Source organism: Mandrillus leucophaeus, unplaced genomic scaffold (assembly GCF_000951045.1).
Source record: "Mandrillus leucophaeus isolate KB7577 unplaced genomic scaffold, Mleu.le_1.0 Scaffold370, whole genome shotgun sequence".
In the NCBI taxonomy this organism is placed as follows: Eukaryota; Metazoa; Chordata; class Mammalia; order Primates; family Cercopithecidae; genus Mandrillus; species Mandrillus leucophaeus.
In genome coordinates this window covers 1395657-1421632 of record NW_012103921.1, presented here as the reverse complement: position 1 = coordinate 1421632, position 25976 = coordinate 1395657, and the positions used below count along the sequence as shown (strand labels likewise).

Here is a 25976-nt window from a genome sequence, read left to right as displayed (position 1 = left end):
TGCCTATAGTCCCAGCTACTCAGGGGGCTGATGCAGGAGAATCACTTGAACCCAGGAGGTGGAGGTTGCAGTGAGCAGAGATTATGCCACTGCACTCCAGCCTGGGTGACACAGCAAGACTCCATCTCAAAAACAAATAAATTAAAAAAAAAAAAAAAAAAAAAAAAGAGTCCATCAATGTGGCAAACTTTGTTTTATATCAAGAAATTGCCACAGCCACCTCAATCCTCAGCAACCACTACCCTGATCAGTAAGCACCCACCTACACTGAAGACGCTTCACCAGCAAAAAGATTACAACTCACTGAAGACTCAGATAATCATTAGCATTTTTTAGCCAGAAAGTATTTAATTACCGGCCAGGCGTGGTGGCACACACCTGTAATCCTAGCACTTTAGGAGGCCAAGGTGGGCAGATCATGAGGTCAGGAGTTCAAGACCAGCCTGGCCAACATGGTGAAACCCCGTCTCTACCAGAAATACAAAAATTAGCCAGCGTAGCAGCACGCGCCTGTAATCCCAGCTACTTGGGAGGCTGAGGCAGAATTGCTTGAACCCAGGAGGCAGAGGTTGCAATGAGCTGAGATCATACCACTGTACTCCAGCCTGGGCAACTGAGCAAGACTCTGTCTCAAAAAAACAGAAAGTATTTAATTACTATATGTACATCATTTTCTTACACATAATTCTACTGTTCAGTTAGCAGACTACAGCATAGTGGAAACATAACATACATACACTGGGAAACCAAAAAATTCACGTGACTTACTTTATTGTAGTATTTGCTTGATTGTCGTGGTCTGAAAACAAGTCAGCAATATCGCCGAGGCATGCCTATATTTACTAACTTGCAAAGCAATACAAAATATGCTTCTGAAATCTCTAGTGTTATGCAGTATACAGTTTAGCCTACTATAAGATTAAAAACTAACATCTGCAATTAGGAATTTCCTTGGTGAGTATCTTTTAAAAGTCTAAAGTACTCTTGAAGAACAGTGATATGATTTGCTGGCAAGTTATAAAGGGACAAGCTTTAAAGAGTCCACATAATGGAATTTGACTCAGGTGTCAATTTGATAATCTGTTGATCCATGATAATTTATAACAAAGATTATTCCATTCCAAATTTTTTCTATATTTCCCTGCATGTGGTCAATATTATATAATTTAGGTTTCACTAAGAATCGGGATATGTAAGCCCTAGAGCTAAGTTGTTCAATACAGTAGCCACAAGTCATACTTGACTACTTATATCAAAAATTCAGTTCTGGGTCAAGCACGGTGGCTCACGCCTTTAATCCCAGCACTTTGGGAGGCTAAGGTGGGTGGATCGCTTGAGGTCAGGAGCTCAAGATCAGCCTGGCCAACATGGCAAAATCCTGCCTCTACAAAAAATACAAAAATTAGTAGGGCGTGGTAGCTCACACCTGTATTTCCAGCTACTGAGGTGGCCAAGGCACAAAAATCACTTGAACCTGGGAGGTGGAGGTTGCAGAGAGCTGAGATCCTGCCACTGCACTCCAGCCTAGGTGACAGAGTGAGGCTCTGTCTCCCAAAAAAAAAAAAAAAATTCAGTTATTTAGCTGCATTAGCCACATTTAAAGTGCTCAATAGCCATGTATAGCTAGTACAGCTACAGCAGTGAAAAGCACAAGTACAGAACATTTTCATCATCATAGAAACTCTATTACACAGTGCTACCCTAGAGGTTTATGTCAGGAACAGGAGGTGTTCTGTCAGATCATAAGGGAGAGTCTTGGAAATGAGCATCATTATAAAATACTTCATTCATGCTAAAAAATAGCTGGGGAAAAGGGGGAAAGGCAGGCGGTCTCACTGCTAAAGGAAACTGACACCAAGGACTTACTACATTTCAGACACTGTGATAGGCAGGTACTTTATCCTCACAACACCCATAGGAAATAGGTACAGTTATTATAAATCATCTCAATCTTATATCATTTATGAGCATATTTTTCCCATTTTGAAGATGAGAAACCTGACACCCAAAGATAATTTGCAGTGAAGCTGAAACTGAATCCCAGTTTTACTGACTCCCAATATATATTTTCTTCACTATTTATGCTGCTACTATACAACTCCTTGTGAATGAGATACCAGTTTTAAAGCTACCCCTCACTTGTATCAAGCTCCAAAAAACAAATAGTTCATAAGATCATAATTTAAGAGGTTTAAGGCTGTATAGATGCTTGAGATGGCTTGTTATTCATATCAATTTAATTCTGTTGCACCAGGTCTGGTCCCAGAGGCAAGCCCAAGCCTTCATTTATTTTACTTTCCAAACCTAATAAATTGCCTATAGTAAAACAAATATATCTCGTCTAGGAATATAACACCACAAACTTTCAGTAAAGAAACCTTTAGGGATCACAATGAAAAAGAAATCTACATAAATCAGCTGTTCTTTTCAAAAGTTTCTTTTTTCACAAAAAGAACCAAACCACAACAGGAAAACATGCACAATTTCAATGCTTGCCACCAAGTAAGACATTTCTTGATGGCACATACTCCTCCTCCTGCTGCTGCTGCTAGCATATGCTGGTTTTATGAAGCTCATTATTTGTTTATGCTAAATTCTACTGCTTTGAATACAGCATATTTTTCAGCGTTTGTGAAAAGTATGTGAACTAAAATCATGTATCAAAAAACTACAGTGTTTTGTCCTATGAACACTTTAAAATACCATTTCCCTGATCTTTTCCATAATGAAAAGACTACTTAGTCATAGTATATAACCAACACTTAATCTCTATTGTGAAACCCAAAAGTAAAATAAGGACAGGAACCTAAGTAACTTTAAACCAGAACTACACAGATTTTAATGACCAAATACTTAAACAACACAAGCCAGAATCCAAATTATACCAAGTGACTTGCTATAATTCTGTGTGTACTTTCTGTTCTTTCAGTTTCTAATTACCTTGGGATTTTCAAGCATCAGTACAAAAATAGTTGACATATTTCTAAAGCCAAGAGTGTTTTGCATATAAAATGACTTAGCATTTCTCGTTTTATCTTTGAAGAAAACTGTAATTCTAAAAGCTCTTCAGTTTATAAAATGCCAAAAGAATAGCACATCCTCAACAATCTGAAGAATCTCCACAAAAGACAAAAACTAATAGTAATATTAGGAAGGCGATGGGGCTGAAATAATCCTAACTGCAGCATGGTGCATTTGATTTGTGTGGACTCAAAAAGAGCTCTAGCCCTCCAAACAGAGTTACAAGACCTTCTAAATAAAAGAGGTTCCAAAAAATACACTCAAAGCAGTTTCTTGATTTCATTAAGAACAAAGAAAACGTTTATCATTTAAAATCTTGTTATTTTTTGTTTACTTGAATTCAGGTTAACTCTATCTTATACAGAAAAAAATATTTAAATTCTAGATTACTAAACTGGGTGATGTTTTCTTTTTACAAGCAATTAATTCCAAAAAGCCTACCTAAATAATTACATAGTTTTTTGCAACAGCTGTAGAACATACTTTGCAATTTTTACTAAGAATCAACAAAAAATTACTATATTTGCTATTGGAGTTTAGAAACAACAATCATTAAAAACATCATCCAACAACAAATTCCTTCAAAAAATAAATTGAGATCAAAGCATGAAAGCATGTAAAATGATCAGAAAGGTAGCCACTGATGAATAATGCAATAAAGGACAAAAAAGAAATCTATTCACTGGCCAAAGCAAATTACCACAGACGAAAAAATCATTTGTGCCTTCAATTCCACTTTAAGTCTTAAGCATGTCAAATCCAAAATATCCCAGAACATGAGGGTTTTCCCTTTAAAAGCATATTCTCTGTATACCACTCAATGTTTGTTTCCTCCAACAGCTTGCATTTCATTATGCAAGTCTCTATGTCTTGTTTTGTATTATGAGCAACTCCTCTGTAAATCTTTCAGGGTTTAGGTGCTACCTGACTTTAGATTTGAAGAGAAGATACTGTGAAATACAGATTCAGTAAGCGATTCTCAAATGGGAAATGCTGTCACTTTCATGGAAATGTACAGTGGTGTTTTTGTTTTGTTTTGCTTTGTTTTCTAATTGTCACTAGGGAAATTCTACTGGCATTTAGAGCCCAAAGGATACTAAATTAATTGTATTATATAGGGCAGTTTTGATAACTCCTTATCCCACTCACATGCCAATACCTATTCTGTAGTGAAACAAACTAAACTGACCCCACATCTCCTGTGGATGCTATACCATACATAATGCCGGTTCAGTTAGCTCTGCTCAGCTATGCCACTTTCAACCCCATGTCTTTCTCCTCCTCTATTCAAGGTAATTACTGTTGCTGCCTGAGGCAAGGGTACAGACACCCTTATTCAATTATCTGTGATATCATGAAAAGAATTTAACTGGTGTTCAAGGAAAAAAAGGATAACAAAGAAAAAAGTGCCAGCTACCTGAATTTTCTGAATTAAAAATCATTCCTCTGGGTTTATGCTGCATCTTAGGAACTCACCTCCAAGAACTATTGTTAAACAATAATTATTTTTCTTGGTAATAAGTAAATAATATAATAAACATTTATAATATTTTTTTTCCTTTTGAGACAAGGTCTCACTCTTTCACCCAGGCTAGAGTACAGTGGCACAATCACACCTCACTGCAACCTTGACCACGTGGGCTCAGATGATTCTCCTACCTCAGCCTCCCAGAGTAGCTGGGACTACAGGCATGCACCACCACGCCCAACTAATTTCTGTATTTATATTTTTGTTTTGTAGAGATGAGGTATCACCATGTTACTGAGGCTGATCTCTAACTCCTGGGCTCAAGTGATCCACCTGCCTCAGCCTCCCAAAGTGCTGGGACTGCAGGCATCAAATACCGTATCTGGCCTATACTTCTATTTTTAAAATAATCAAAACTAGCCATAAATTCATGAGAATTATCATACAGCTAAACGACTAATCTGCTCTTTACTGAGTCATACTGCACACGAAAATGTGGGCTGAAATCAATCCTTTCTCACAGAGATTTCTGAACATTTTCCCCAATTGTTGGAATTAAAGAAAGACAAAAAGTACCACATAACTTTAAAGCTCATAAAAAAGTGTTCTTAGAAAACAGAATTTCCCAAGGCTCATTACAAATGCTTAAATACAGTATCCTAATTTTAGAACCACTATTATCGAACACAAGTAGCAGAAACACAACCTTAAAGTTTGTGCTATTTTCATTAAGAACCTAAATTTTTTGATCAACAGTCTTTAAAAGAGTTACTAGTCTTAATAAGAAATGCCCAGGCTATTTAGTAATCTGGATCTTTTTTGTTTGTTTGTTTTTGTGTTTTGAGATGGAGTCTCGCTCTGTCGCCCAGGCTGGAGTGCAGGTATGATCTTGGCTCACTGCAACCTCCGCCTCCCAGGTTCAAGTGATCTCCTGCCTCAGCCTCCCAAGTAACTGGGATTACAGGTGCCTGCCACCATGCCCGGCTAATTTTTGCATTTTTAGTACAGACGGGGTTTCACCATGTTGGCCAGGCTGGTCTTGAACTCCTGACCTCAAGTGATTCACCCACCTCAGCCTCCCAAGGTGTTGGGATTACAGGCGTGAGCAACCATACCTGGCCTATTAAGCAATATTGTTTTTGTTTCAGAATTCACTCATCATTCCATCAATCTACAGAGTAGAAAATCCAACAAAATAACTGTGGCCAATGGTAATGTTAATTCCTTCTACTTATAGTTTACCTTAAGCTATCTGAAATGACTTACGAAATAAACCAAGGTTTGAAAAACACAAGCATGTGAACAAAGAAATTAACAGGTGCCTTACATAAAGGAGCTCAGAAAACATTTTCGCCCTAATTCCTTTTGCAGTTATTTCACAAATAGTTTCTTTTCACTCTGCTTCTTGAGCAAAGATCCCCAATGTCTCTCTCTTTTAGGAGTATTTGCCTTGTCCCTGGATTAAAATTTAAGCCATGCCTCTATGGCCCTGGACTAAATTTTTAAATAAAATTATAAACACTCTTTCACACAAGAAACTAGTATTTTTATTATTAGTAGTCATAATATTAATCATATGTCCTAGTTACTATGTGCCAAACACCCTGATAATCATTTTATTTTCATTATCTCATTTACTTTTCATAATAGTTTCCTTTTTTTGAGACGGAGTCTCACTCTGTCACCCAGGCTAGAGTGCAGTGGCGCGGTCTCAGCTCACTGCAAGCTCCGCCTCCCGGGTTCATGCCATTCTCCTGCCTCAGCCTCCTGAGTAGCTGGGACTACAGGCGCTCGCCACCACGCCCGGCTAATTTTTTGTATTTTTAGTGGAGAGGGGGTTTCACCGTGTTAGCAAGGATGGTCTCAATCTCCTGACCTCATGATCCACCCGCCTCGGCCTCCCAAAGTGCTGGGATTACAGGCGTGAGCCACTGTGCCCCGCCCATAATAGTTTCAACATGGTATTACTGTCTCCATTTTACAGGTGAGAAAACTAAGGTGGAGAGCAGTAAATGATTTATCCAAGAACCCTCGGTTATAATATGGAAGAATCAAACCTAGGTCTAGCTGATGGCAAAGTCCATCTTAAAGTATTAATACTTTACAACACTATCTCTGAATTAAAAAAAAAAATACCCCAAGGTTTTATTTCATTATGAAACCCAAACAATAGCCATTCACCTCATGTACCCATCCTCCTGCAAAGTACCTTTAATAACTCAGATTTGCTTTGCCTTTACAGTCTCCAGATTGGAAGGACTACATTTTGAGAAATAGAGTCAGGTATTAAATCACTCAAGACAATGGAAGCCTTCAACTAAACAATATCCACTAACTCAGTAATAAGAATTCTAAATATGATAACACAGGCAAATACTGGTAGTATTTACTTTATCCAACCATACTTTGTTCCATAACAATCATATTAAAGACAGCTACCACTTACTGACTGCTTGTTTTGTGTCAAATGCTTACACTATTTCTATGGCAGAGATATTAACTCCATTTTACATAGGAGGAAACAAAGATGCAGAAAAAGATTTGCCTAACCAGCTGGTTAAATAGTAAAGCTTGTAATATGAACAGATTCTAAACCGAAGCTCTTTCAGCAGAAGAAAATGTTTCAGAATACCTCATAAAAAGCTATTGGGGGTTGGAGGGAGAACCCTGAGAGTCTTTCTGTCTTGCCACCTCTAAACAGATTCCTACTAAATGACAGTGTTCACATACATACTTTTGAAATTTTGCTTTATACAATTATTTCATTTAGAAAACCAATAGGATAAAGTTATTTAAATTAATTAAGGTATCTATTTTCTCTGTGTCCTAAGTATAAAAATAATTCTATCCAGCAAATGGATGTACACTATTTTTAATCAATTTATTACTAGATCTAAGTTAGTAACTGAGTTTAAGTAGTTTTAGAAATACTAATGCTATTTTATACACATCAATACAGGTTATATCAGAATGTTAACAGAAAACCCATAGAATGCTGCCTGCTTCATTCAGTTAAATTTAACTTACTACAAATATCCACAAAATCTATAAACACTTAATATCTCAATTTTTCAAAATTGTAAAATTTAAAAACAATCTTTGTTTGGCAAGAAAAAAGAACGTAGCATTTTTTAAATGTGCCATAAACAGAGGCAAACGGATTTGTTAATAACAAAATGCAGTGAGATTAATGAAGGACAAAGAAAGTTGAATTAGATCAGATAAAAGCTACTCTTGAAATGAGTAATTTGAGTAGTTCTATGGGATGGCAGCATTCTAAGAGTCAGCAGCTACTAAAGCCCCCACCTATTAGTTAAGGGTGATAGTGAAGGGGCAAGGGTACAGTACCTGATGATGGGGAGGTCGAGGCCCCGCTGCAAACTGAGAAAAGGAGGGAAAACAAACACAAAAGGAAAGGCACAAAGAGTCAGAAACACCACAACAAAAACCAAAATTTCACACAATATGCCAAAAGAAAAAAACCCACAGCGGGGAAATAAAAAACAACACACAAAACAGTCAAAGCTTTGCTGCAGGACAGTGACAGACAGGTACTAAGGTTCAACAGGTTAACACCACTATCAGAACAGTTTGTCATTTATCAGCTGGGAGAGAAACAGGCTATGCTGTTAGGCATGTAAGGTACTCTCTAATAGGACTATTTTTTTAAAAAACAACAACCCTAAAATAAGGCAAAAGAAAGTTTGAAAAATTAAGTGGTTATATTAAGACAAACGTGAAAATCAAGTATGCTGTATGTAACTGATACAGCTGGAGGAAATGAGAAAGTTTTTACATTACAAGACCTAACCAGGAGATAATTACAAAGTCCAGCAGGAAGTAAAAAATGTAAAAGGATTAATTGCAAATTTTCTTAAGTTAAATGGGATATCTTATCCATGAAATGGAAGTTTCAATACCTTAATTTCTTAAGAGTTAAAGAAAAATTTTTTATGACTTTACACACACACACACACACACACACACACACTTAAGTTTAAATGCAGTTAACTAGTATAGTTTAATACAAGGCATGTCAAGGCAAACAGCTAGTAAAGAACATCAGTCTCTAACATGATTAATCCAAGTGGTATTCTTATAGGCTTGAGAAGAAAAAAGAGTAAATAAGTCAAATCTCTTAATTACTATAGACAACAGCAAAGCACTGTGTATATGTACCTATTGTTATTTAAGAATAAAGCACTTACTACATAAGAAATTACATAAAGAAATGTAATTCCTCAGCTAAATCACTGAGTACTTGAAAGTGGCTAATATATATTCCAACCCTTCCACTAACTTAGAATAAAAGAAAAAGTTTTTTCACCTATGTGAATTTTAACTGCTAAACCTCTAGGATCAAATAATTCACCCGGCCAAATTTGGGTTTGAATACATTTTAATTGAAAGGAACAGACAAAAATATTGGGGTATGTAGAGCCATATTCTGGATACTAATACATTAGCTATTGTAATGTTAACCATCCTCTTCAATAGTAAAAGAAAATATTTAGAAAGCAGTGTTTAATGTAAACCATATACAGGGTTTTTATCTAATATATTTAAGGAGCTAAAATATATGTCTTTGGCTGTCTTATTTCCTCTATAGAGACTTCCTTCTGTCAGCTTAACACTACAGATGAATTAGATTGACGATTAAGAAACAATCTCTCATGATCAGCATTTAAGTTATGTGCAATACTGATTTGCAAAACATTTGGAATTAGTTCCCCAACTACCATTAGTTCATATTTTAAAATTTCAACAAATTACAGTAGAACACACGGCCACAATGTAGGAGACAGCTGAAAACATCTCTGTCAAGAATTCACCTCAGAAGCTAAAATGTCACCTGTTGTTCAAGTAATGAAAAGTACATTAATGACCTATAAGGTTGGGTTATGTTAGGTCAGCCATCATATTTGGCTAATCAATATAATACAGCTTTTCAGAATGATGATAACTGGCAGCTACAGTTCTTGCAGAAAATTTTCTCTTCAAAGAAACCGAGGTCTTACATTTTCAGTTTTCCAATTAGGAGAAGAAAACATCATACTTCTACTATGGACAAGAATAGGCAATACCAGGCATGTGGTATGAAAGTCGGGAGTGGAGCATGAAATGTTTCTTCCTGACACTTTTGAAGAAACTGGAAGAGAGGGGCCATGTTACAAAATTAACCTGAGTATGGCAGTACCTGTCTTATCACTGTTCCACAGAAAATGTCCCATTTTCAAGGCTCTAAAATAAAAGCTAAACTTTGTACAGTTTGAATGTTCCAGTCAAAAGAGAACTTTCTATGAACAAGAAGAGTATCTTATAAAATTACACATATATAAAAACAAAAGCAAGAAAGAAAATCCCAACTTAAGTTAGTAGAAAGTGCCCTAGGAAAGTACCCTAGTCTATTTTGCACTAGTCACCATTGGCTATTGAGTTTTTCATTTGAAATGACAATAGTCTTAATCCTATGGGTAGCTGTAAGCAACAGAACAAACTGTAGTCGCTGCTGGCTCATGTTAAAAATAGAAATTTTTCTTTCTTTTTTCTTTCCTTTTTGTTAAAGAAGGGTCTTTAAGATGGTGAGGACTGTAGATATAAAGGAAAGCGGCCTTCTGTGAACTTGCATCCAATGTTAATGCCACCCACCTACTTACTCACCCCTTCAATGCACAGTTGGTAACTGAGCATGGCCAACATAACACTGATATAATTTTGACACAATACCACAAATTATAAAAATAACCAATGGTTAGAGTTACTACAAAAGCCAAACTGTCTCCCTCTCCAAATTAAGTATTTAATAGCTTCACTACTTTAGACAGGCTATTAAAAACAACAACAACAACAACAACAACAACAACTAACACTGTTTAAAAGTTCCAGTAAAACGAGAAAATGGAACAGATAGCTTATCAGTGTTTTTATTACTTTTAAAAAAGATTTTCTTTCCATATTATGAATTTAACTAAGATTCTAAGCATCAAGTAGAAAGACAGGCACAAAGATAACCTGAAGGAGGGAGGGAGGCCATTTGAAGCCAGTTGGATTGCAAAGGCAGCTGTCCAGGGAAGAACAGAAAAGCCTAAAACTGTGCAATTGCCAATGGCCTATTAATGCAGAAATAGAATGGAGTAAGCTTTAGCTGCTCTACAAAGCCACAGGAAGAGGCCCTTCCTTAATGTAACAGCTTACCTCTCCTCACCAGTTGGGACAGCTATGAGATGGATGAGACTAGACTATGACAACTTGGGATGTAAACAGAAAATGCAATCGTGCCAAATTTCAGACCCCAACTTCACCCTCCCAGCGCCAAAAAAACAAAACAAAACAAAACAAAAAACACAACGGCAACAACAACAAAAAACCCATAACAAAATAAAGAAAATCAAACCTAAAACAAGAAGCAAGAGTAGTCTGGAGTCTGCTAGTCTTGCACTTGTTTTAGGGTATGTAATGGAATGTTATGTGTGTGGTTTTTAGTAATGGGGTGGGTAATGGTCACTAGCAGAGCAGATGGCAAAAACTGTATAGAGAATAGTATCTGAAGAGTTTATGACCACAGAAAAATGGCTGACAACTACAGACAATTTCCTCCTTAATATTCAATTATAAAATTGAAAGGGAGTAAAAAGAAGCCTTGATATTTATCTTTTAAATTCAAATTTATCTGAAAGGGATATCTCACTTCAAGTTTAAAATAAAGAAAAATCTAAACCCCCAAATTCTTCCTGACTAATTCCCAATAGAGAACACCCACCCAATTTGTTATTCTTTTCCCCACTATGCCTGGCAGAAACTGCCATGCTAGGTTGAACTTTCAGAGAGGAAGCAATCAATGCATTTCTGTTCATCAGCCAATAAATGGATGTGGTCAAAAATATTAAGTGCCAGAGGCACCACTGCCTGCAAGAAGTACAGTTTGTTATATTGCTTACAATGCAGTATTTTATCCAGCCTCTTCCAGCCAAGGACCTGTAAACGGGAGTCTGTTCCAAAACCTTCCTCCTCTTCCAGTTGTCTGTGCAATGTATTGGCACTGTTCTGCTGGGCTGTCAAAAAAACTGGTTTAGAGATGCAGCTCTTCAGTCAGGTTCTGCGCCAGTTCTAACCATGTAAATTTAATTCATTTTCTTTTTTGATAATCAGAAAAGAGGGGTGGGGGCATAGAGAAAGAGGGCCAAAGAATTCTTTGCAATAGGAGCTTACCATAATGTTCCATGTTTAATTATTAGAACCAGGGCCTACCTAAATTGATCTGGTGAGATCTCAGACCCAAGTAGTCAAGTGTACACATCCCTGAACCACTCTCATAACAAAACCTGTATCAGACATCTTATTGACTATTTCAGCAAAAAAAGAGACAAGCAAACAGGCAACTAGGACCAAAGTCCCACCTCTTTAGAATGGTTCCTCCACCCACTGGGGAGAACCAGGATCTAAGAACAGCTGTTGGAGAACAGGGCAACAGGGAAAAGGAAAATAGAAAAAGGATAAGAAAGAGATTACATTTTGGTGCAGACTATGCTCTCCTAGTTCTTTGAGTAAGTCTTTGGTACATTTAAACAATTATAAATTCATGCATAAAACGAAATGAATAGGAGCTAATGCAATGAGGTATTCCTGCACTCCAGGCAAAAAAGCAGGGGCAGAGAACAAAAAGAAATTCCTGTATTCTGAAGAATATACAGAGCTGAGGTACAAAGAGGGATGTGAGATACACAATGTGAGATGTTACAGAAGCACCTTCTAGCCAAAGTTAATCATGCAGGGCAGGAAACGATGTTCTAAGGAATGGAGAGCTGAAGCCACTGTATACTTTTGTGAAACAAAGGATGAACCTTGTGTAAATTCTCAGTCTTGGCAGTACTTACTGCAATTCATGTAAAGGATGAAAAAAGAGGATGATAGCATTTACATTTGTATCACAATTTATTTACCATTTGAATAAATGAATACACTCACTGGTATATGTCATGCACATACCCACACCGTCAAATGGTGAGAACAGACCTAATAACACTGATTGAAAAGTCCTGCTTCCTCAAACCACTGGGATTTGAGAATTTAATTAGTGAAATTCAATTTACTCCTAAAATCATTGTACTTTATTCTTACCTGAATTTTGAACAGTACAACTAACAAAAATTATCAGCTAAAATAAAGTAAACTTGAATGCAACCAGACTTAAAAATCATGCTATAGAAAAGTATTAAAAGGGGGTGGGGGGCTAAAAGCTCCACCTCTTCTTTTTCTCAATAAATTTAATTATTGCTACAGGTAAGGTCTGAAAATACAAAGCTAACAAATAATAGTAGTAGTCGTAATAATAAATCATCTTTGGAAGAAACTTCCAAAATCCAGTAAAAATATTTGGCAAAGAAACCCAAGCCACTACACACACAAACACAGGTAGAGAATGTAATTTGCTACAAGCTTCTGCTTACTTACCGGAGAACGGGTTTGAGGTTGTGAATTCATTGTCTGAGGGGCTTGAGGGTATACCAGCGTGGTTGGACCTGCATTCTGTCCAGAGGGATAAGGCGTCTGTCAAAGAATGGCAAGAACAACATAATATTTTGAAAAAAGATGGCATGGCAATTCAAGTTCAAGATGTTTTATAAAAGTTTATAGAAGTGGTTATTAATGTGGTTTACAGTTCTACTTTTTAACAATTTAACTTTATCACAATATCCAGTAACTCAAAATCAAGTGCAGTTCCTTTTTTTTTTTTTCCTTTAATTAATGAACTGGGGTCTCGCTCTGTCACCTGGGCTACAGTGCAATGGTGCAATCATGGCTTGGTGCAGCCTCAAACTCATGGTTTTAAGTGGATCCTCCCACCTCAGCCTCTGGAGTAGCTGGGACTACAGGCACACAGTACTGTGCTGGACTAATTTTTTATCTTTCTTTCTTTTTTCTTTTTGCAGAGACAGGGTCTCACTTTGTTGCCAAGGCTGGGCTCAAACTCCAGGCCTCAAGAAATACTCCTGCCTTGGCTTCCCAAAGCGCCCAAACAACTTTTTAATTTTTTTTAAGAGACAGAGTCTTGGTATTTGCCCAGGCTGGTCTCGAACTCCTGGGCTCAAGAGAGCCTCTCGCCTCATCCTCTTCAGCAGCTGGAACTACAGGCAAGAGCTTCCTTACCAGCTAGTGCAACACTTTTTAAGTTACCATAAATCTCCTGATAAAAGGACATCACCAACCCAAAATCTAGGTGTAATCATTTTTCTTTTTTTGTGCATTAAGGCATTTTATTTACAAGTATGTATTATGTTGCTAGAAAAAGCATCCCAGAACTTTCCCTCCTGTGTGTTTCACCTTGCCTCTTCAAGGTCTCTGATGCCAGGTAAGGTTGTAAGTGCAATGAAACAAAACCGACAGGATGAGAGCAGATTATTCTGCCATTTTTTTCTAGATCTTTGAGTTGCACATCATATCTCAGGCTGATCACTCCACACTTATTTAACCTGCCTGTGAGGTTCCCAACAATTTTTCCCTGCTCTCTGATCATCAATGATTTCAAATTTGCCAATGTAAATTGCCTTATCATGCCTCATCATCATGGTTAGAAGGAAAGCAAGACCTAGTAAGAATCTGGTGGTTACCTCTCTATTCAGCATTGTTGACGCTCCTGAGAGCATCAACCAGAACATTCATATACACAATTGTGGCAGCACAAAAAGATGAAGGAAACACTAGGTACAATTATTTGAAATTATCAATGCAAAGAGGACCTACTGTGAATTCATCTAGTTCTGAAATGGATAGCCCAAACCACAAACAATATCAAACATGGATGGATGAGAACACTTGCTTTTGCTATGGTGTGCTTTCCTTGAAGAAGACATCTCAGAGCCACAATTAGCAGTCTACACAGTTAACTGTTACATATTGCTGTAATCTTGCCAAGACTTACATACCTTAATCCTTTTAAATGATCCCATAAAAATCAATAACCAATAAGAACCTTATACAAAACCTTAGAATAAGTGATAATGTAATACACACGGCTAATTTACCATATATTTTCTGAAAATAAAAACATAAGCTTTTCATTGCAAATCCATGCCAATTGTTACTTTTTTTTTTTTTTTTTTTTTTTTTTTTTTTTTTGAGACAGAGTCTCACTCTGTCACCCAGGCTGGAGTGCAGTGGCCCGACCTCGGCTCACTGCAAGCTCCGCCTCCCGGGTTTACGCCATTCTCCTGCCTCAGCCTCCCGAGTAGCTGGGAGTACAGGCGCCCGCCACCACGCCCGGCTAGTTTTTTTGCATTTTTTAGTAGAGACGGGGTTTCACCGTGTTAGCCAGGATGGTCTCGATCTCCTGACCTCGTGATGCGCCCCGTCTCGGCCTCCCAAAGTGCTGGGATTACAGGCTTGAGCCACCGCGCCCGGCCCAATTGTTACTATTAAACTGTGTGCTATTCAATATTTTTTTTAAAAAATGCTTGTAACGTATTTAAAATGAAATGCCACCAAGAACAATGGACATATACTCACAAGACTTGGACTGAAATCCTAACAATTGCTACTGAATACCGTTGTTAGTTTGGGCAACTCATTTATCCTTCCCATGAATGTAAACAGGAACAACACACATACCTCTCAAGGCAGTTTGTGAAGATTAAATGAGAAAAAGTAAAATATTCCCAAAGCACCTTTATTTACCACTATCCCACAGCTATGAATGAGGAAACCAAGGACTGAAAAATTGAAGTATCTTACCTAAGAAAACAAAGTAAATAATATATCTGGAAAGTATTAGCATCTGTTGACCATTTAATGTTTAGCCGGATCACCAATTTTAAAGGAAATATTTGACAGGATTCATCATACCTTCCAAATAACAAAACAAAGCAAAATTTCTTTTTCTTTTTCTTTATGAGTCATACAAAACAAAATTAATGGCTTCATATTAGACATACAGGCTATCTGGCAATCTTTCAATATGGTAACCTTAATATAGCCATCTCTGTAGCTGACACTAAGGTTCAACATCAGATTGATTTCCTTTCCTACTCTAGTTCTACTAAATCTAGCCACTAACCTAAAAATATGGCAGTAAAGTATCTCATGTCTATCAAATAATTAATAAATGGGTCAAACACTACCTAAAACTTATTCAAAGTTTTCTTATCAACGATTATTTACAGCACTGTTTCAGACACAACATTTATGTGTATGTATCACATTCAAAATCTGAAAGGCTGCAAGTCTGACTATTTTAACTTAAAAAAACATGAGGAATGAATTTCTTATTAATTCTGGCTCCACTGAGATAGGGAAAGTATTTCTTCAACTTCTATTAGAGAATTTGGATATAGTTTTAAAAGAGAGCACCAATTTCATTCTTCATTAAATTAAAAAAAAATCAAGTATTCATAAGGTCATTTCTCAGTAATGGGGCTCTTTGATCTTAGGATATATTTTGACACTAATTTAATTTGGAGGTATTCTGAAGCAGGAATTTCTAAATGTCAAGATATTAAATATAACATTGAAATATATCACTTACAAAAACATAAAGAAATGTTGCCTCTTTCTATACTTCAAACAATTAGAGGAACACTTTGTTCTCTCATAGTTGTTGTACTATTGAAATAGAAAGGGAATCCATAGTATTTCATTGAACATGCTAAAAATATACATGACAACCTTATTTGACTTCAGTCAAAATTTTAACAATATTTTCAACACTCAAGCCAAATAAGGCAACATACAGCCAACTGAAAATGCAATATGTGAATTGGCAGTCAAAGATGAAGTTCTTCTGTTCAGAAAGAACACCCTCCCTGATCACACATATGGCTGGGGCTCTGTCAACAATGTTCCCAATGCGCCTTTTTCCAGATTATATCCTTGCTCTGAAAATGATTACTAAAAAAACAAAAAATTATTTTCTTATGTCTTAGGCTTTCTACTCTAAAAAGACTAAAAAAATAATAATCAAGTACTTCTTCTCATATTTACTTTGTACATATGCCAAGAGCTAATTCAGACTCTGTACACAAGTAGTTTCATCAAATGGAAAGCACAATCTCTAATGCAGCCACATACAGAAGTAATTGTTCTGTCACAATGTATGCCATTATACCATTAGCAATATGGAATGCTTAACAGAGGCACATGACAAAGAAATTTTGCTGATAGATCATTCAATGATCGTTCAGAGCATTTTTCCATTCTCTGTGGATGCCTTTAGAAACTTCTTAGGAATGGTATGACTTGTTACCTACCATTGCTGTAAGCAGTGCAACTGTAAAAGATGCCTCTACTCTTTTATCTCTTCTCTTCATTTAATGATTTATTCTAGAATAATTTCCTTAATTTACTACCATGCTTTGTTGAAAAATAATGTAAAAGTTTCAGTGGGAACATACTTTGACCATGTTTCACATCAAATGCATAGAAAACTAGGGACAGATCAATGAATAATCATTTCAATAATAATCAGAGCTTCTGTTTGTACTTTCCCTTTTCAAGTAATTTCAAAGTCATCACAAAGATTTACTTCTCCAAGGATATATGGATGAACACACAGAATTTACACTGCAATCCAGTATACTGTCCAAGTCGATGAGTTACAGACATCTGTTCTCATTTCCATTATTAATTTTATGTTTCAATAAACCTTTTTTAATACTTTTTATATTGGGGGAGATAAGAACGCAATAGTGACAGCAAACCCAGCAAACGATGTAAATTAATAATGTTACTGAAGAAAAGCCAATTACAACAGTCCTTATGGTGTATATATAACCCTTAAATCCCTAATGATGATGTTAAAAGCAGTGATTTGGACAGTCAACCACAGGTAGAAATGGTGAATTCCATTATAAGACAAAACAAACTAATACAGCATATCAAATATAACAAGACTCCAGACGTGATGGTTTTCAAACCACAGACATGCGAAAAAATAAATCTACATTTCCTATTTTCACAATACAGTACAACGGACTTAAGCTAACAAAAATAATTATAACATAAAACATTTATTTAGCTTTTACTAGGTTTCAGGTACTATTATAAGTACTTTATATAAAGTCAGAGATGACATGCCATTTCTCGTTTTAAGATTCTGCCATCACCTAAACTAAATTCTGCCATAAAGATTAAACTCAGTATTGTACACGCTGTATGTGAACAAACATAAATCTGACTAAAAAACTAAGCTGCCAACTTTTCAAAGAGCTATAAAGGGCCAGGTGTGGTGGCTCATGCCTGTAATCCTAGCACTTTGGGAGGTAGAGACAGGCAGATCACCTAAGGTCAGGAGCTCAAGACCAGCCTGGTCAACATGGTGAAACTCTGTCTCTACTAAAAATACAAAAATTAGCTGGGTATGGTGGTGGGCACCTGTAATCCCACCTACTTGGGAGGCTGAGACAGGACAATCGCTTGAACTCGGGAGGCAGAGGTTACAGTGAAACAAGATCGTACCACTGCAATCCAACCTAGATGATAAAAGCAAAACTTCATCTCAAAAAAAAAAAAAAATCTATAAGGTAATACCGAGTACATTTTAAATATGCTTATCCTTTTGATTCTATGATTCCACTTCAGGGAACTCACTCTGTGAATATATTCACAATGGGCCCTTCCTAAAAGAAAAAAAAAAATACTCAAAAACAAAAAAACTGGAAATATTCTAAATGTCTACATATAAAAAAGGTGAAATTATGTACTTAGTCACTGAGAGAATATAGAATAATCTTTAAAATGAATAAAGTCAACATACACCATGGAAAGATGTCCATAATAATATCAAGTGACAAAGCAAATTGTAGAATTTTTAAGTATAAAAAGACTCTGTCTTAACTTTAAAAACTAAACATATGCACACAGTACATATATCAACCAAGGAAGATAAACGTCTTAGAGAAATATGTAGCAAATTTTAAACTGACTACTTCAGAGACAGTTATAAAGAGTGTACAGGATACAACTTATAGGTTTTATTTCATATACTTCTATATTATGTCCAATGATCAGCAGGATTATTTTATAATAAAAATTTAATAAAGAAAACCTCTGTCCTCCTCCAGCTTCTCTTGCATGAAATACAAACATGCCAAGCAAGCTGGGTGCAGTGGCTCATGCCTGTAATCCCACTTTGGGAGGCCAAGGTCAGAGGATCGCTTGACCCCAGGAGGTTGAGGCTGCAGTGAGCTATAATTGTGCCACTGTACTTCACCCTGGGTAACAGAGTGAGAACCTGTCTCGAACAAACAAACAAAAAACAAAGCAAACCAGAATATCCAGTAGGAAGTCTGCTGTTTTATAGAGCTCTAAATAATTTTTGATAATAAAAATTAAATCAACAGCATTAGCAGAAATCTAGCACAAAGAAAACACTGTGCTGTAGGCTATGTGCGTAAATAAGGCCTAAGACAGATGATTGTTTCACTTATTTTAATCTTTTTTTTTTTTTCTTTGAGATGGAGTCTCACTCTGTCACCCAGGCTGGAGTACAATGGCGTAATCTCAGCTCACTGCAACCTCCCCCTCCTGGGTCCAAGCACTTCTCCTGCCTCAGTCTCCCGAGTAGCTGGGATTACAGGCGCCCGCCACCTCACCCAGCTAATTTTTTGTATTTTTAGTAGAGACGGGGTTTCACCATGTTGGTCAGGCTGGTCCCAAACTCCTGACCTAAGGTGATCCACCTGGCTCAGCCTCCCAAAATGCTGGGATCATGGGCGTGAGCCACTGTGCCCAGGATACTTATTTTTAATCTTTAAGAAGTTTATTACTAAATCAATAAAGAAATATAGATGTAAGAAGCACTTACTCAGCCACAGTGTATAATCCTTTGCAGTCATTAAAAAAGATACAGAAGAACATTTAATGATATGGAATGAGTAATACAGAGAATGTTGAAATAAACCCACATATATGCAGAAGGTATTAGAAACATTTCAAATTAGTAGAAAAATACCAAAATTTATAAATTGTGTTGAGAAAACTAAATAATCATTTAGAAGAAAGATGGTTAACCATCCTCAACTCATTATACCAAAAGAAATTCTAGATTGATTACAATGTTGGAATGAAAAATTTGAAATTGTAAAGGGGCTGGCTGGAAATCTATCTCTATCATCTTAGAGCTGGTAAAGACTTAAAATCTGAATAAGACTACATAGCTATACCAATAAGTTTTAAAAATAGGCTATTCCTATTAATTCATACAAGTTCTTAATTCTGCTTTAAAATTTCTCTTTATAAACTTCTTTCTCTTTTTGCATATATAAGTGTGTTTATTCGTTTTTCTTCTTTTATCCTTGGAGACACAGTCTCGTTCTGTCACCTAGACTAAAGTACAGTGCTACCAACACAGCTCACTGCAGCCTCAGCCTCCTGGGCTGAAGCAATCTTCCTGCCTCAGCCTCCAAGTGCTAAGACTACAGGCACATAACACAATGCCTAATTTTTAAATTTTTCGTGGAGATAGGGTCTTGCCAATGTTGCCCAGTCTGGTCTTGAATTCCTGGCTTCAAACAATCCTCCTGCCTCAGCCTCCCAAAGTGTTGGGATTATAGGCGTGAGCCACCACATCCAGCCCCGTTGATTCTCATTAGTAGATATTATAGGGTACAAATTAAGAGAGAGAAACTCTTCCACCTAACAAATGTTTGACACTTAAATCTGGCCAGAGTAACAAAAATAGCACCTTCAAGTCTAGACCAAGTACCTTCAACCTCTTAAGAATTGTTCTCTTCCTCTTCTTCTTCTTTTTTTTTTTTTTTGAGACGGAGTCTCGCTCTGTCGCCCAGGATGGAGTGCAATGGTGCGATCTCAGCTCACTGCAACCTCTGCCTCCCAGGTTCAAGCAATTCTTCTGCCTCAGCCTCCCAAGTAGCTGGGACTATAGGTGCGTGCCACCACGTCTGGCTAATTTTTGTACTTTTAGTAGAGACGGGGTTTTACCATATTGGCCAGGCTGGTCTCAAACTCCTGACCTTGTGAACCGCCTGCCTTGGCCTCCCAAAGCGCTGGGATTACAGGCGTGAGCCACCCCATCCAGCCAAAAATTGTCTTCTTAAGCGCTACACAACACAACCAATGCAAATAGAACTTTCTGTGATAATTATAAATGTTCCATATTTACTCTCTCTAAAATGGTAGCTATTAGCCACATGTGGCTACTGAACACTTGAAATATGACTGATGAAACTGAAAAAATAAATTTTTATTTAAATGCATTTTACTCAATTTAAATTTTGTGGTAGAAAACATGTAACAAGGCCTGGCGCGGTGGCTCATGCCTGTAATCCCAGCACTCTGGGAGGCCAAGGCAGTCGGACCACGAGGTCTAGGAGTTCGAGAGCCTGGCCAATATACAAAAATTAGCCGGGAATGGTGGCTCACGCCTGTAGTCCCAGCTACTCAGGAGGCTGAGGCAGAAGAACCACTTGAACCCAGGAGGCGAAGGTTGCAGTAAGCCAAGATGGTGCCACTGCACTCCAGCCTGGGTGACAGCGGGAGACTATGCCTCAAAACAAAAAAAGAAAAGAAAAGAGAAGAAAACATGTAACAAAATTTACTATCTTAACCACTAAATATACAATACTGTTAAAAACTATATGCACATAATACAACAGATCTCTAGAACTTTTTCATCTTGCAAAAAACAAACTCTATAACCACTGATTTCCATTTAAATTGTATTTATATACATTTTAATCACTTAGAATGTAAATATCCATATATATAGCCCATGGCTAACATACTGCACGGCACAGGTATAGAAAACTGTTAATTTCCATGTTTTGCTTTTACGAGTTCTATATTTTATATCACTCTAAACTTCTGCGACTCTACTTTTATAGAAGTACAACAATATCCAACGAACAAGATCACAATATAAGACACTGGAGACAGTGGCAGAGACCTATCACTGAATTTCCTACGCAGTCTTAAGCACAGCACTTGTTTTCCTCAGCTAATAAAGACTAAAACAGTAAGCTACTGATTATCAAAGTGTGGTCCACAGTGTCCTAGGCATCTCTGTAATGCTACTAAAGCAGGTGTGGGAGGTGAAATATTTTCATAATATAAATACTAAGATGTTACAGGCCTGGGCTGATATTTTCAACAATGACAGAAAAGCAAGGTGGATGTAGCTACTAGTAAATCTTACATATATACTCAGGAAATCTGAGATTTCACTAAGTAAATCTTATATATACTTAGTGAAAATCAAGGCAATGATAGTCATTGTATTCTTCATCCCTAAGCCTTCATGACAAATTAAACTTAAAAAAAAATTAAAGGAAAAAAAAGAGCCAGTACTTAAGAATGTCACTTTATTTAACTTTTAAATTTTTCTATTCTATAGATAATTGACAAAAGAATGTCACTTCTTTAACAGAATGTATCACTTTTTAAGTTGAAATAATTATAGACTTACATGGAATTTGAGAAATAAAACAGAGATCCCATATACTCTTCATCTAGTTTCCCTAATGGTAATATCTAACTACAGTACAGTACAACAGCCAGAAAAACCACATCGATACAATCCACCAACCTTATTCAGATTTCCTGAGTTTTACTACAGATGCATGCACACACATCTGTGTGTATATTTAGTTCTATGCAATTTTGTTACATGTATAAATTCATATAACCACCATTACAGTCAAAATACAAAAAATGTCTTGACAAGGATCTGTGGTATTACCCTACCTATTAATAGCCACAAACATCTTCCTTCCTGCCTCACTCCTCTCCCTTGACAACCACAAATATATTATCTTCCATCTCTATAATTTGGTTATTTAAAGAAGTTATATAAATAAAACAATATACTAATAAACTTTAGCACACCTTTTTAGTATACCGTGTTGATCAAGTGAGAAGACATAAAACAGTTCTGAGGTAAATTAGTAGTACTAAGAAAAAGCACCTGTACCACCATTAGAGTCACAAACTGAACTAGCCACTTTTTCATGCAATGCCATTTTACTTGAAAGAATGATAAACTATGCTTATACACATGGGTATGTGCAGACATTTTTATTAGTAGATATAATGCATATAGTATTGAGAACCCCAAAGAGTTCTATTTAAGAGTATAAAGGGATATTGAAGTATAAAAGTTTGAGAACACTGGCCTATACTGATATTAGAACTACAAGTTTTCCTCCTTTACCTCTTGCTATTTAATTATTAAACATTTACATTATCTATCCTTAAGTTTTTGTCTTTAAAAAAAAAATCCAACATTCTCATTCCTGAGGGTTTCAGGACAGTCCTTTACCATCCCATATTTCCACAGGTATGGCACATTATTTTATTGTGACCCTAAAATGATTTCCCATTCACATTGCTTAGAGGCACCTGCAACCTCATGAGAACTTTTCTCCCCAAATCTGTATAATTAGTGCACATTTCAAATCCCACTGCAATAAAATGCTTGAATTAAGAGAAACAGCAAAAATTCTATTGATGCATATCTGTTTCATAAAGCAGGACACTTTTTGCTTCAAAAACATGTGTATCTGCTTCAAAAACACAAGACATCAGAAAGACAACAGACTACGATGATCCAGGTCCACATCAACCCATGAAAACACCAAGTGAACAACATACTGACCAAAGTACCTTTGTAAAAACTCAAGAAACCAGTTAAGAACCTGGAGAACTGGAGAACAGAAGCCACTAGGATTCACAAAGAATAAAGTTTTGTGACTGAACGACCAAGCTCCCCATCCAGAACAACAAAAAGCAGGGAGACAGGATTAACCTGCAGCTCCCACTTGGATGGACAGAAGAACGTGGAGATTCACACCATAGACTTTTGCTCCAAGAACCACCCACAGGAACATATCGGGAAAACAGAAAGAATCCACAGATCCTCTGAAAGAAGTAGCACACCGCTGCAAATTCCACAAGACAGGTGAGAAATCGTGAGTTCCCCAAGTGTAACAGTAGGAAAACCTGCCTCAGAACACACATTCCCACAGAATAAAAATGAAAATCCAGATTACAGAAGGATTTAACTTTACCTAGAACTGAAGCAGATTTAGTGTGGGATATGAAAGTAGAAGCAGTAGCAGGAAGAGCTTTGCAGGCACTCACATTCTCCAGCTAGAGTCCAGGAAAGCTATCCCTGACTATACCTCACAGGGGCCCTCAGGGAAGGAAGCCAGCAGAATTTGGGAAGGGGTCACAGGGTGAAAGAAGCTGCCAACTCATCTGTGTAATAATTTCAACCAGACACAAACTCTCTCAAGCAGTTAAGAATCTGCAGCAGCCAACTGAGTATGCCCAATCAAGAAAAAGTCACACTCAAAACAATATAGAAAAAACTTTTAAATATTAAAATAAAGAACAATAATTTGTTAAGGCAGTCAAGGAAAAAAAATTTTTTAATGTATATATGTATGCATATTTAGAGGTCACCCTTGCTCCAATCCCTCCTCATTGATGTCAAGGTGGGAGGAATCCAACTAATTCTAAGAAGCTCCATCATGACAGAAGGAAAAGAGTGGAACTTGTTTGCATCATTCTGGCTTGTCTGGGGGCTGCTCATGGGACTGATTTCTGTTTCACCTTATGCAAAGTTCAGATGGGAAGAGTGGCTGAGTTGAGAGCTACAGAGATGCTGCCGACCTGCCAGTGCTAGGGGGACAAAAGACAAATGGCAGAGGAACACGACAGAACATCTAAGATGCCACTCTTACATCAAGGCACCTAAATGCACTGATACATCCCAGGGATCTGGGGAAAAGTGTTCACATAGGTCCAGTGAATACACACACACAGAAAAGGTCTACAGGACCTTAAGCCTTCACACCAGGCTGATACTCCTGATGTTACCCATCATGGAATCAGTCCACAAAGATTAGAAGAGCTGGCTATTTAAGTGCTCAACTTTCAACAAATATCATAAAGTATAGAAATCGGGTGGGCACAGTAGCTCATGCCTGTAATCTCAGCACTTTGGGAGGTTGAGGCGGGCAGATCACCTGAGATCAGGAGTTCGAGACCAGCCTGGCCAACATGGTGAAACCCTGTCTCTACTACAAATATAAAAATTAGCTGGGCATGGTGGTGGGTGCCTGTAATCCCAGCTACTTGGGAGCTGAGGCAAGAGAATTGCTTGAACCTGGGAGGTGGAGGTTGCAGTGAGTCAAGGTCATGCCACTGCACTCCAGCCTGGGTGACAAAGCGAGACTCTATCTCAAAATTAAAAAAAAACACAAACAAAAACAAGTTGTTGTTCTGAAAGAATTATCACTGGTGGAGGCACTGGCATAGTACGTGTGTCCATGGTTTATTGGTTGTTGCTAATCAGGAATTGCAGCACTGACAAAATTCAGTTGTTTTCAAGGATGTTGTGATTGTGGCTGTCTGGCCCAGTTCAAAAGTTAAAGACAAGTTCCTGGGGTATTTTGTTTTTATTTCTTTTTAACTCTTATAGGTTCAGGAGTGCAGGTGCAGGTTTGTTAAATAGGTAAATTGTGTATCACAGGGGTTGCGTGTAGATATTTTGTCACTCAGGTAACAAGCACAGTACTTGGTAGGCAATTTTTTGATTCTCACACTCCTCCCACCCTCCATCCTCAAATAGGCCCCAAGGTCTGTTGTTCCTTTCTTTGCATCCATGTGTACTCAAGTTTAGCTCCCACTTGTAAGTGACAACATGCAGTATTTGGTTTTCAGTTCCTGTGTTAGTTCTCTTAGTATAATGGCCTCCAGCTCCAGACAAACACTTTTTTTTTTGGTATGGAGTCTCACACTGTCACCCTGGCTGGAGTGCAGTGGCACAATGTTGGTTCACTGCAACCTCTGTCCCCTGGGTTCAAGCAATTCTCCTGCCTCAGTCTCCCTAGTAGCTAGGATAACAGACGCACACTACCACACCTGGCTAATTTTAGTACTTTTAGTAGAGACGGAGTTTTGCCATGTTGGCCAGGCTGGTCTCGAACTCCTGACCTCAAGTGATCTGCCTGCCTCGGTCTCCCAAAGTGCTGGGATTACAGGCATGAGCCACCATGCCCGGCCTCTAGACAAAGACTTTTAAACTGTCCTAAATACACTCAATAAGCTAAAGAAAGAGGGTGGGAGGGAGGACAGACCTAAATGAAATTAAAAAAAAGATATATAAATAGAGAATATCAACAGAGAGATACAAATAGTTTTAAAAAAGGGTGGGGGAGGAAGGGGAAGAAGAAAAGAAACAAATTCTGGAGCTGAAAAAATAACTGAATTGAAAAATTCACTAGAAGAGTACAAAAGCAGGCTCTAATAACAGAACAAAGAATTAGTGAACTTAAAGGAAAGTTATTTGAAATTATCCAGTCTGAGAAGCAAAAATTAGAAAGAATAAAGAAAAGGTAACAGAACCTAAGGGACTTATGGGACACCATCAAGCAAATCAATATTCACATTACAGAAGAAGAGAGACGAAAAGGAACAGGATTATTTCAGAAAAAATGGGAGAAAACTTTCCACATTTGAAGACATGGATATATGA

General features: G+C 37.3%; 1 protein-coding gene across 1 annotated transcript in view; it reads right to left on the bottom strand.

Annotated features, from left to right (window-relative positions):
* Positions 1–25976, bottom strand: part of EIF4G3 (eukaryotic translation initiation factor 4 gamma, 3) — a 297458-nt gene that overhangs the window by 188288 nt on the left and 83194 nt on the right. Inside the window, exons 3-5 of the mRNA XM_011990137.1 lie at positions 12941–13036; positions 11428–11541; positions 7838–7870 (exon numbers count right to left, since the gene is read on the bottom strand). Coding sequence (XP_011845527.1) covers positions 7838–7870; positions 11428–11541; positions 12941–12970 — 177 coding nt within the window. The 5' untranslated portion in view covers positions 12971–13036. The remainder of the gene's footprint in view (positions 1–7837; positions 7871–11427; positions 11542–12940; positions 13037–25976) is intronic.